Raw genomic sequence first — 13895 nt, 5'->3', positions numbered from 1 at the left:
AAATATCCCTGAACTTGGATAGCCTTGTGACTCCATCACAAACTCTGCCATTGTTGAGAAAAAAGAGTTTACTTGGATCTAATAAAAGCTTTGAGGCTTGCTCCACAAACCAGCTCAGTTGGGACCTTGAGAGGGGAAGAACCTTACGAGCTTCCATATCCTCAATGTAGAACCGGTCAGATTCGGACCAAATACAGAAGAAATACCCATTCATTTTGCAACTTTCAACTTCCATCGAGTGGCACAAATAGAAGTAAATCTCTAGAGGAGGAAGATGATGGCAGGGGAGAGAGAAAGACGCTGGAGAGTGGTCGGAAAGAAGATGTAAGATGGAGGAGAGGAGAGGAGAGAGCAGAGAGCAGAGAGAACTTACCTTTTTTCAGAGTCCTTAAATGTAAGTTGTAATTACAAAAGCAAGAAAATAAAGATTAAAAAAATTTCTTTCAAGCCGTATATTGGATCAACTTCAAGATCAAACATAAAAGAGATTAATATAATCCAATAAAATTACAAATGAAGTCCATAGTCACATACATGGTGAAATATGTAGCATAGGCATTCTGGAAGAAATCTGACGTTGGATGCTTCCCCCCATATAAGAAAGTATAAGGAAATAAATAATAGCTTCTTTTCCTTGCTAACAGCAGACAAACTGTAAAAACATAGAACACTTATAATAATCAAATTAAATTTTCTGCTGAGGAATCAAATTATAAAATTTTTAAAAAAAATAAAAAAATAAAAATAAATTATTGTTGGAAATAAAAATATAGATGGAACTAAAACTCCATTCAGAAAATAACAAGAATAAGTTACAAAAACCAAACCTGCTCCAAACAGGTTGAATGCATAAATATTCACACCATTTCACGTAGTTTTCCAGAGACTTCTTAAAAACACCCTCCACAGCAGCTGCATCCAATTTCTATAGAAACACAAAAAAAATTCACCTAAAATGAGAGCTCTAGAATATAGATGTATATTTCATATATGAGCATCAATACATTAATAATTCAGGAAATAAATTTATGGAGGATATTAGTTTGAACACAGAGCATGGGTGCTTATGGATCCCTGCGGTGAGGCACAGGTGCTCTGTTATTCTTCACGATGATTACTTTTTTTTTCTAATAAGAAACAACAACGGAATAGATTTTTTCCTTTTTTTTTTTTTTTTTTTTTTTTTTTTGAAAAAGAAAAAGGCATGAGGGCTGCAGACATGCCAATTATAAATGAGAATGAGGGTGGGGAAAGGAATGGCTATGCTCTGTTAGAAGAACTGGACTTACAGAGGCTGCAATAGCAAAGCATAAAATAGACAAAATGGAAGAAGTTGTTATTCACTTTCCTAACTTGCCATCTCTGTTGAGGTCTTCCCAGCTTATCTCCTGTGCACATTCCCCACATATTGTACTACAACCAACCTGTCCCCTGGCTTCTGAGTGTCAGCAAATGGGAAAGATTTGTGCATTTACAAGAAACAAATCGGTTCCTTGCTCTTGTTTGTGCCAGATTGATAGTCTCGGGTACAGGATGGGTGATAGTCGACAAGGAATAGATTTATTCCAAAAACAAGGAATACAGCCGTGGTTTAGGAAATGCTAACAAAAGGCTTTCATTGAAGAAATTTCTAAAACATTAGCCTTCAAAGTCTTTAGAAGATTTGGCAACCTATTGCAGTTTTAATGACCGTTGGTCGAGGTTGAGAATTTCTTGGCAAATTTGCATGAGTTGCCGTCAGTGGGGGGTGGGGTTTTAATCAGTGAACTTCATTCTGTGTCATGGGAGATAGTGGGTTTTATTTGGTGTTTTGCATGAAGAACTTTTGGTGGAAGTAGAACCAATGAACATGAATTCATTGCTGAAGGCAGAGAAATTAATAGGCTTTGCATGACAAATTTGTCACCAAGCTTTGACACTGACGAAGGAATAATGAACTACAAATTAGATATCAAGTACCCAATAAACGTAATATACAATTAGCCAACAATTGCAACATCAATTATTTATGATAGGAAACGATCTTCCATAAAACGGTATGATAGAAAGAGATTGGCCCAAACCACCAACCACAGCCAAATTACAAGAAGCAGCTCCAATTGTTAATGATTAAAATTATGCTAAACCATCCGTCAATGTTCAGTGATGAGAATATAGCACTTACTGGTTCAGTTTCTTCAGGTATACGAAGTCGAGATTGTTCATTGGCAAGTAGGTGCACTACATGTTCGCGTTGATTAGACACATTGTCTCTCTAAAAGCCATCAAATTTCAACATTAGATAAATTAAATTAACAAATAAAAGAAATAACCAAGCCCTGCAATTTCTAAGTTAAACATTTTAAATTAAACATCTAACAGATACAACAATGGTTACCAATAGTAACGAATAGACCATAAGGGGTAAATAAACGTTACTCCATTCCAATAGCAAAGGTGGAAAAGCAACTAGATTCAGAACCAGGGAACTATAATTCAAAGAAGCATTTTAGAAAAAGATACGAATTTCATTAAGTGAAAGAGAATAATGTTCTGAAATACAAAAGGATACAACAAAATATAAGCGTACACAAAAAGGCAAAGTAAATGTTTCTTGCAATCATCATAATTGCAGTTGTAAACAATACTAAATTCCTGGGAGATAAACAAAAAATAGTTGGACAGAAGGAAAGTCAAGCTTACAATAAAATCAACTTATAAAGGATCACTGTCACATTAACTAGAGAAAAAGTTATATGAACAGAAAACTGTTGGGTTTTTGACAAAATATTAGAAGTGCAGTTGCCCACATCAAAAAGATTTAGGAAAGTCATGGGTTTATCCTACATTGAAAATGTTTAGGAAAGTCATGGGCTTGTCCTACATCAAAAAGGTTTAGGAAAGTCATGGGCTCTAAACCTATAAAAGGAATCCATGTCTTTGGTTTTCAGTTGTCCCAGTTAGAAACACTTTAGACTTGAGTGTACTAACTCTAGTTAAATTCCCTTTATGTATTCCCCAGTTTGAGAGTGGGAAAAGGGTGTAAGTAGTATAAAAGCTTTGAGAGAGTGCTCTTGTAATTGGGTCGGGAGAGAGAATTGTTATGTGTGATTGTAACAATTTTTCACATAGTGGATTTCTTTTTAATGGGTCGTGGTTTTTATCCGAGTTGTGAGTTTTCCACGTAAATTCGTGTGTTTCCAGTTTTATTATTTTCTATTAATTTCTCTGTAATTTTTCTGCTTATTCATACGGAAGAAGTGGGAAGTTTTTCCCAACAAGTGGTATCAGAGCATCAGGTTTGTAGTTTTTTGAATGTCTGATTATGCTCTTTGGTTGCAGCTTTGTCTGAGCTTCCACGTCAGAAAATAATTTTTTAAACGAGCTCCGATGTTTTGTAAATAGTGTGAGTTGTTCGCTATTTTCTGATTTGCTAAGAGTGAAGCAGATGTGTGTCAAGCTTTATGAGTTAAGTAAAGTTTGATGTGGAGAATTTTGATGGAATGATCAATTTTGGCTCGTAGCAAGTGTAAGTCAAGGTGTGTTGATGCAATATGGATTACACAAGTGCAAGTTAAGCGGTAATGGTGTTCCAATGCAATTCAAGAGTGATTTCAGCAAAGGTTTCAAGAAGAGAATCTTCAAGTAGAAGATAGGTTGCTAGGAATGCAGGCAGTTTGGACACATGAAAAATAGAGCAGGTTCGTCAAATGGCTCTGGATCGGATGTTGACGGTGTCTTTCACGTCAAGAGAGACGGTGACTTCCTCTAAAGAAGAGGAAAATCATCCTCGTGGTATGTCCACCTTACCATGATAAAGGATGTAATGTTAGCGGTTTCATAAGTTTGCACATGCGCATTGACTTGGCGGTTATGCAAGGTGTGTGGTGGAAGTTATGCCGATGGCCGAAGGGCTTCCAGGTGAGCCAAGTAGGTGGAAGTTGCACCATAAATTTCAACAAGATTTATCAGCATATGACGAAAAAGGAAAATTTTGGAAGGTGGTATTCCAAGTGGTCTACTTTTTATGGTGGAGTAAGTCATAATTCTATGAGATGAGAATTATGATTGTCAGTGAAGATAATGGATATTGCAGCAGTTGTGGATTCTTCAAATATCTTGCCAAGGTGGAATTTGTTGGGGTTTTGGCAAAATATTAGAAATGCAATTGTTCCACATCAAAAAGATTTAGGAAAGTCATGGGTTTGTCCTACATTGAAAAGGTTTAGGAAAGTCAAGGGCATGTCCTACCTCAAAAAGGTTTAGGAAAGTCATGGGCTCCAAACCTATAAAAGGAGTCCATGCCTTTGGTTTTCAGTTGTCCGTGTCCCAGTTAGAAACACTTTAAGCTTTGGTGTATTAACTCTAGTTAAATTCCCTTTATGTATTCTCTAGTTTGAGAGTGGGAAAAGGGTGTGAGTAGTATAAAAGCTTTGAGAGAGTGTTCTTGTAATTAGGATCGGGAGAGAGAATTGTTCTTATTTGAAGAAGAAGCCAAGATTACTTTGGATCAACGCAGTTAAAGCTTTATTATCAGAATTTTGGTTCGAAAGGAATCAAAGAGTGTTTCAAGACAAAGCTTCTCTTAGCTCCTTTAAATTCGATATCGCCTACATCAATGCCTCCTCCTGGTGCTCTCTTTCCAAAGCTTTTCAAGACTTCTCTATACCAGACATCAACCTCAATTGGAATGCCTTCATTTTCCCGCTCTCTTCATTTTCTAACAGCCTAGAGATGGTTATTAATTTTCAGTTTATCTTTCGGTTGTAAGCCTTGTCATATGCAAGGTCTTCTTTATATTGTACTTAGCTATGGAATTCTAGTCCTTCTAGGAGATGATGAGAATGCTAGGGAGGTGTCAACCTAGTTGAGATGTCCTGGTGCATTTGCTGATTCTTTTTACGTTTTTTGCGTTTTTTAGTGTGTTGGATTGTTTTGCTCTTTATGTTTGTTTCCTTTCATTCACTTATAACATCTTTCATTATCTTAATGAAGTGGTTTGTTTCTTGTTCAAAAAACAAAAAAAAAAAAAATTTCACACAGTGAATTTCTTTTTTATAGGTCGTGGTTTTTCTCCGAGTTGGGAGTTTTCCACGTAAATTCTTGTATTTTCAATTTTATTGCTTTCTTTGAATTTCTCTGTAATTTTTCTACTTATTCTTGCGGTAGAAGTGAGAGGTTTTTTCCAACAAAAACTCTCCAGAGGGTTATTGTATCTTTGAGCAATAGTCTCTCTTCATTTTTCAATGAAAAAATATGTTTCATTAATAAATAAATAAATTTATATATAAAGGAAGAAAGAAAGAAAAATCCCATTAAATTTTCAAAAAGAACTACGACTGATGAGGTATGACTACAAAAAGAAATAGAAAGCAAAATCCAAGATGAGCCTTGGAATTCATCCATTATTTTTTTATAAGAGATGCCTCTTAATTAAATGAAAGTACAAAGTGAGGTCCAGGCAAATAAAAGAATAGCCCAAAGAAAGAGCATAACATCAAGTATAAGAGAAAATTGTAAGAACTGCTCTACCATGTCTTTCCTCATTGTTTGTTTGCTAATAAAGGGCGGTGAGTCATCTTCAGGAGATTAGGGTTGCTTGCTAAAGGGTGGTTGGTCATCTTCAAGAAGTTGTTGATGATGCTAATGCTTTAAAAGAAAACAGAAGATAGTTTGGTGGTGTGCCACTAAAGCTTTTTGTGGAAGTTTTGAAGAGGAAGAAACCTAAGAAACCGTTCCACTCAGATATCACAAATTGACAATTCCAAAGAAGGTGATCCAAATTTTCCTCTGCCTTTCGAGGAAGGATACAACAAAAAGGATGCATTAACAAAGGCATCTTTCTCAAAAGCCTATACATCGTATTCACATGACCGAGCAAAACTTGCCAATTGAAGAACTTAACTTTCTTTGAAATCTTAATCCTCCATAAAATATCAAAGACCGACTCAACAACAGGAGAGGATCCAATAAAATCCTAAAGAATGGCTTACAAGAAAATCCCTCCAAAGGGTTAGGACTCCAAACACGAACATCCCTTCTCCCAAGCCTAAAGTCAAAATCCTCAATCAAGGAAAGAAGAGAGTTCACCTCCGTCGTTTCACTACCGGACAACGGCCAATAGAAACTGAAGGAGAAAGAAACATAATTCCCTGACTAGACCAAAAAGTCCGACACGAAACAATTTTTCAGAATAGACAAATGATTTTTTTTTTTTTTGGAAACGAAAACCAGACTTCTTCATTGAATTAATGAAATGAGTCTAATGCTCAAATACAAGAACAAAGCAAAACAAAAAGAAACTGTAAAACACCCCATTGTATTTATCTATAAGAGGAGGGACAAAAAGGGAAAATCACACCAAGAATCAGTTAGGGGGATAGTGGAATATGAAGATATGGTTGCAAGGTGCAAAATGTTAGAGGAGGCCGTTGGGGGAGGGACCACAAAAGGCTAAACAAAAAGGAGAGAACGGGGGGAAGGAGGGCAAGGAAGAATTTGCTGAGAAAGGAGATACATTCTTCAGGAGAGGTTTCCAGCATCTCTCGAAATCCAGGCTGGGATATCTTAGTTTTTCTTAATTCCTTCTGTGTTTATTTTTGCACACTTTATTTCCTGTTCTGTCTGAAATTTCTTTCTGGAATCTGGTTGCTGTCAAAAGGTTAATAAATAAAAGGTTGAGGAATTTGTCGTTCACTGTTTGATCTTTTATCTTAATATCCATTTCTATCTTGATCGGAAGCTGGTAAGGGAGTAGGAAAAAGGCCAGTAGCCTAACATTTTGGTATTAGAGCCACAACCCTGGGAAAACGTGCACCATGGCTCAAAAACAATTGGAAGAGAGGATGGATACCACGGAGAAAGAGATGGCAAGGCTGAAGGACTTGTTGCTTGGTCTGTGCAAGAATCTAGAGAAACTCACTGAGGAGGTATGGGAGAACAATGTAGTTCGAAAGAAGGAGGAGTCGACATTAACGGAGGGGAGCAACCTCAAATCAAAAGGGAAGGTAGATGAAGCAGAGTCCTCTCAAATTTCAGGAGGTGGCAGCTTGGACAGAGGTAAGTACAAACGTTTGGAAATGCCTTTTTTTACAGCTGACAACCCGGAGTCATGGGTTTATCGAGCGGAGCACTTCTTCGAGATACACGAACTCTCCGATGCAGAGAAAGTGAAGGTAGCAGTGATTAGTTTCGCCCCTGATGAAATCGACTGGTTCCGTCGGAGTAACAACCGAAGAGCCATTACCACTTGGGATGAATTAAAACGGAGGTTGTTTGAACACTATCGGAAGGTTGGAGAAGGAAGTCTATGCGCGCGATTACTTAAAATTCGGCAAGAAGGATCTTACCAAGAGTATGTGAAGTGGTTCGTCAACTACTCGGCGCCATTGCTGGACCTATCAGAGGAAGTCTTGAGGAATGCGTTCATGAACGGACTGGAACCGGAGTCGCAAGCCGAAGTCATCAGCCGAAATCCTAAAACCTTAGACGATTGTATGAAGGAAGCCCAGTTAATCAATGATCGGAACATCGCGCTTAAGTTGGCATTGAAGGAGTTGGGCCGAAGTGGGCTGAACCAAAGAATGGGCCTAAATGATAAAAAGGAAATGAGTGAAAAAAACCCAAGGAAAGATTACGGACAACCCGCCCATGAAGCAGATCGCTCTGCCGGTGAAACCGTTAGTCCCCATTCCGGCGAAAAACAATGTTCCCAACAAGAAGGAGGCTCCAATGAAGAGGCTGAGTGACGTGGAGTTCAGAGATCACCTAGACAAGGGGCTTTGCTTTCGTTGTAATGAAAAGTATGCACCCGGGCATCGATGTAAATTCAAGGAAAATAGGCAATTAATGCTGTTTATAACCAACGAAGAAGAGGAAATGGAGGAAGAAGAGGTGACCGAGAGAGAAGAACCGGCTGAAATGAAGAATGTTAAGGTGCAGGAGAAGGCTGAACTATCGTTGAACTCCCTACTTGGATTCTCAGTGAAGGGAACAATGAAACTTAAAGGAAAAATCAAAGGCAAGGAGGTGGTAGTACTCATTGACTCGGGAGCTACTCACAACTTTATCCATCATGGAGCTTGGGATACCGATGGAACAAAAAAAAAGTTTGGAGTGGTTATAGGAAATGGAAGTGAAATCGAAAGGAAAGGGATATGTAAGGGGGTAAAGCTCACACTTCCAAACTTAACAGTGAAGACTGATTTCTTGGCTATGGAGTTAGGAAGGATGAATGTGGTACTTGGAATGCCTTGGCTGTGTACCACGGGTTTCATGAGGATTCATTGGCCCTCGTTAACTATAGCTTTCTGGTCAAAAGGAGCACAAATCATGTTGAAAGGGAATCCCTCCCTCACTAAAGCTGAAGTATCCTTCAAAATGTTGAGTCAACAATGGGATGAAGAAGATATGGGCTTCTTAGTGGATTTCCAGCACCTTAAGATTGAAGGCCTTGAAGGAACAAAGGAAGGAAGGAAAGAACAAACCCAGCATGCATTACCTCTCATGATTCAGGAATTATTGAACCAAAACCAAGATGTCTTTAGCCTACCCACCTCCCTTCCTCCTAAAAGGGCAGTTGACCATCGAATAACCATCAAGGAGGGTACCAATCCAATCAATGTGCGACCTTATAAGTATGGACATGCTTAGAAAGAGGAAATAGAAAAGTTAGTTCAGGAGATGTTACAAGCTGGTTTTATTCGGCCCAGCAGGAGTCCCTATTCAAGTCCGGTGTTGCTGGTGAAAAAGAAGGATGGAGGATGGCGTTTTTGTGTAGACTACAGAAGGTTGAACCAAGCTACAATAGCAGATAAGTTTCCTATCCCTGTAATTGAAGAACTACTTGATGTGTTACATAAGGCTATGGTTTTCTCCAAGCTTGATTTAAAGTCAGGGTACCACCAAATCCGTATGAGGGAGGAAGACATTGAGAAGACAGCATTCAGGACACACGAGGGGTACTACGAATTCTTAGTCATGCCTTTTGGGCTCACTAATGCGCCTGCCACATTCCAATCACTCATGAACTAGGTCTTTAAACCATTCCTACGTTGTTTTATATTTGTATTCTTTGATGATATTTTGGTTTATAGTCCAGATATTTCCACTCATGAGACTCATTTAAGGGTTGTGTTCAATGTGCTAAGAGATAACCAGCTCTTTGCTAACCAAAAGAAATGTGTGTTTTACCAAGAGAGGATTCAGTATTTAGGGCACTGGATATCGCATCAAGGGGTGGAAGCTGATGGGAAAAAGATCTAAGCTATGGTGAACTGGCCATGCCCCACAAACGTAACTGAATTGAGAGGCTTTTTCGGCTTAACCGGTTACTACTGCCGTTTTGTCAAAGGGTACAACACCAGGGCAGCTCCCTTAACAAGATTACTCAAGAAAAATAGCTTCAAATGGGATGAAGCTACCACCCGAGCATTTGAGGATCTGAAGCAACAGATGATGTCGTGCCCTGTTCTCGCATTACCGGACTTCAATCAACCTTTCATCATTGAAACAGATGCTTCAGGAACAGGGGTTGGAGCTGTGTTGACACAAAGAGACAAACCAATAGCTTTTTACAGTCAAAAGCTCTCACAACGAGCACAAAACAAGTCCATATATGAGAGAGAATTAATGGCAGTGTGTTGGCTGTCCAAAGGTGGCGACATTACTTATTAGGAGGAAGATTCATAATGATTTCAGATCAAAAGGCATTGAAGTTTTTGGTAGAGCAGAGGGAGGTGCAGCCACAATTTCAGCGTTGGTTAACCAAGCTTCTCGGATATGATTTTGAGATACTTTACCAGCCAGGATTGATGAATAAGGCAGCAGATGCCCTGTCCCGAGTACAGCTACCTTCCGAACTCCTTAGTTTGTACTCATCAGCCGTGGTAGATGTGGAGCTCATACTAAAAGAGATGGAGAAGGATGAGGAACTACAACAGGTCATATCCTTGTTGAAAGACAATCCGGATGGCAAACCAAACTACAGATGGTCAAATGGAAGGCTACTCTATAAAGGGAGGTTAGTAATTCCTAAACAAGCAACCTTAATACCGTCCCTATTGCACACCTTTCATGATTTCATACTTGGGGGTCATTCGGGGTTCTTAAGGACCTACAAACGCATGAGTGGGGAGTTATATTGGCCGGGAATGAAGAATGATATAAAGAAATATGTGGAAGGGTGTGATATTTTCCAAAGGAACAAATCAGAATCTCTAACCCCCGCAGGGCTACTGCAACCTCTACCCATTCTCGAATTGACCTTAGAAGAATGGACAATGGATTTTATTGAGGGATTGCCGAGAGCAGGGGGTTATGACTCCATATTAGTAGTGGTCGATAGACTGAGTAAATATGGGCACTTCATTCCTTTGAGACATCCATTTTCAGCGAAGCAAGTGACAGAAATCTTCATTCAAGAGATTATCAAGCTCCATGGCATTTCCAAGTCGATCACTACCGATAGAGACAAAATATTCTTGAGTAATTTCTGGAGAGAGGTCTTTGCAGCCTTGGGAACCAAATTAAGGAGAAGTACGGCCTTCCATCCTCAAATAGATGGTCAAACTGAGCGAGTAAATCACTGCCTAGAGACATACCTTAGGTGTTTCTGCAATGAACAACCTACTAGATGGAATAAATGGCTGGCCTGGGCAGAGTATTGGTATAACACCACCGCTTCTATAAGGACCACACCTTTCCAGGCCATTTATGGACGGACCCCCCACCGCTAATTCATTATGGAGAAAAACAAAGTCAAGCAATGACAGTGTAGACAGTCTCTTAAAAGAGTGGGACTTGGCCTTGAATGCACTCAAAGAGAACTTAGTGATTGCGCAAAATAGAATGAAGAAGCAAGCGGACCAGCATAGGCATGAGTTGACATTTGAGATAGGGGACGAAGTCTTCCTCAAACTAAGACCATACAGACAATGCTCACTAGCAAAAAGAAAAAGTGAGAAATTGTCCCCAAGATTTTATGGTCCATATCAAGTATCTGACAAGATAGGAGAAGTAGCATATCGTTTGAACTTACCACCAGAAGCGGCTATACACGATGTATTTCATGTCTCTCAACTTAAGAAGAAGTTAGGTAAATCGCAACAAATACAACAATTACCTCCAATGTTAACTGAAGATTTTGAGTTACAAGTTGCCCCTGAAGTGGTACTAGGAGTAAGATGGAATGGAGAGCTGAATACACAAGAATGGCTTATTAAATGGAAGAGCCTTCCGGATAGTGAGGCCACTTGGGAGTCAGTATTGAACATAAGGCAGCAATTCCCATCTTTCCACCTTGAGGACAAGGTGCACTTTAAAATTGTTGGGAGAAATTGTTCACGACTTTCAACTTATCGTGGGCTTTAAGCAATGATTTTAAAGAAAACTTACAACAAGTCCTTTTGGGTTTACACTTGAATAAAAATTCTAGTTTGATTTGGCTTAACACGGTCAAGGCTTTACTGAATGAGATATGGTTTGTGTTGAAAGTAGGGTCTAAACCCTAGGGACATTTATGTCTTTTTACTAAACTCTAGGGTTTCCTACTTTTCTATTTATACGTATAACCTCTGTGTATCCAGTGTATCAATTCTAATAAGAAAACTTTACACTGTGATTTTTTCTCCCTCTACTAGGGTTTTCCACGTAACTCTATGTGTGCCCTCTTTCTCTCTTTACTCCTTTTTCATCATGGTATCAAAGCATGGAGAAGAAACCCTAGCCACCATTGAGAAAAACCCAACAGAAGAGTCACAATGGACAGTAGTTGACAACAATTACACAGATATAGCCATTATCATGCAGAACGCCATAGAACGTTATTTTTAGACGGCTTTCCCACATCTCCACCGAAGTGACCAGCCGACCGAACAGCAGCCAACCGGAGCAGAAACTCATGGCGTGCCACCAATCGGTGCAATCCAAGCCACACAATAACCACAAACCAACGCAACCTCACAGATCAGCGCGCAGCAACCCACGCAGCCGATCGGCGCGATCCAAGCCGTGCGGCCACAGATCGACGCGATCCAACCTGTGCCTCCAGCCGGAGTGGAGACGAAACCCATGCAGCCCTTCGATCGACAACCTCCAGCCAGCACAATCATTCCGATGAGTTAGACCCAGCCAAGATTCGCTATTCCAGCCGATGAACCCATACCTTCGACCCTGCTGAAGTAGATCCAATCCGTGGCTGCCACCTAGTGCCGACCAATAGTAGCCTTCCGTTCCAGCCGGATTTGAATAGTAGCCTGGGTCAGTCATCTCCTAGGATTGGTGGATTCGAAATTGGGGAGTCATCATCTCACCAATCGAGGTCAAGGCATTACAATCCAAGACCAATTTACTCAACTCCAACTTCAGATTAAATAGCAGAACAAGTATGTTCAACAACAGATTGCTGCTCTCAGAGAACCCCTTGGAACGACCTCAAATATCCGATCAGACCTCCTTTCAAATCTACCTATTTACTCTGGAAATTCGGTAACCTCCTTGGAACGAGTCTTATATTATGAGTCTGAGGAAACTGACCAGGTCTATGATTTCCTTGCGGGGCTGAATTCTAAGTTTGACGTTGTACGGAGTTGGATACTGGGACATCGTCCAATACCATCCCTAATAGAAGTTTACTCTGAAATCCGCCTCGAGGAAGACAGGTCCAGTGCTATGAATAATACACTGATGTCGCCAACTGATTTTGCTGCGTTTAAGACGTCAGGGTCTGTCAATGACAAACAGAACGGCATATCGACTCTAGTATGTGAACACTACAAGAAGCCCGGGCACACCAAAGACTAGTTCTGGAAGCTGCATGGTCATCCACCTAATGGTAAACGGCGTCAATCAGATTCTGGACGAGCATTGACAAGTGAATTAGCAAACGGAGGTCCTCAACCTCAGAGTCAGGAAACTAGCCAAAATAGCTCTAGTGCAGTGGGTGTGAGCGCAATTGCCCAATCAGGTACACTTCAATCCTTTGGCCTTGTTAGTACAATTGGTAGCAAGCCGTGGATTCTAGATTCAGGGGCAACAGATCACTTAACTGGTTCCTCCGACCAATTTATTTCTTACTATCCAAGTGCTGGGAATGAGAGAATCAGAATTGCTAATGGATCTTTTGCTTCTATGGCTGGGAAAGGCCATCTTTCCTCCTTTGAGGGTTGAATTCAAAATTTCTTATAATCTATTATCTGTTAGCAAAATTACAAGAGATTTGAAATGTCAAGTTATTTTCTCACCTGATGCTATTGTTTTCCAGGACCTGAACTCTGGTACAACGATTGGCACTGTCTGGCATGATAGGGAGCTCTATTTCCTTACTGAAGATGCTTCTTCTAGGATGTGTGATAGGACTAATTTACTTTCATCATGTTTTTCTACTTCTAAAACTGATTACATGTTATGGCATTATCGTCTCGGACATCCTAGTTTTCATTATACGAAATATTTATTTCCCCATCTGTTTCACAATGTTAATCTCTCTAACTTGACTTGTGATGTGTGTATTCGGGCTAAACAACTTCGTGTCTCGCTGAAACCTCAGCCTTATAAGCCTTTCAAGCCATTCACCCTCTTCCATAGCGATGTTTAGGGTCCTTCATCTGTTACTACTGCCACTGGCAAACGTTGGTTTGTAACCTTCATTGATGACCACACTAGACTAACTTGGGTTTTCCTTCTCACTAATAAGTCTGAAGTCTCGTCGGTTTTCCAACAGTTCTACACTACTGCAGAAACCCAGTTTAACACAAAAATTGCTATCCTTCGAAGTGATAATGGTCGGGAGTTTTTTAATAATTCTTTCCGGGAATTTTTAGTCTCTAAGGGAATTGTCCATCAGGGTTCATGTGTGTATACTCCTCAACAAAATGGGATAGTTGAACAGAAAAACCGTCACCTTATCGAAGTTGCTT

At 39.8% G+C, this 13895-nt stretch overlaps 1 protein-coding gene across 1 annotated transcript in view; it reads right to left on the bottom strand.

Moving 5' to 3' along the window:
- Positions 1–13895, bottom strand: part of LOC150037989 (callose synthase 9-like) — an 83906-nt gene that overhangs the window by 40683 nt on the left and 29328 nt on the right. The window contains exons 8-10 of the mRNA XM_090310866.1: positions 2165–2254; positions 828–925; positions 535–652 (exon numbers count right to left, since the gene is read on the bottom strand). Coding sequence (XP_090166992.1) covers positions 535–652; positions 828–925; positions 2165–2254 — 306 coding nt within the window. The remainder of the gene's footprint in view (positions 1–534; positions 653–827; positions 926–2164; positions 2255–13895) is intronic.

This window comes from Benincasa hispida, chromosome 2 (genome assembly GCF_027475165.1).
Source record: "Benincasa hispida cultivar pf3 chromosome 2, pf3_genome.v1.1, whole genome shotgun sequence".
Taxonomy (NCBI): domain Eukaryota; kingdom Viridiplantae; phylum Streptophyta; class Magnoliopsida; order Cucurbitales; family Cucurbitaceae; genus Benincasa; species Benincasa hispida.
Note: the sequence above shows the minus strand (reverse complement) of the source record. Positions and strands in the feature narration are given on the sequence as shown.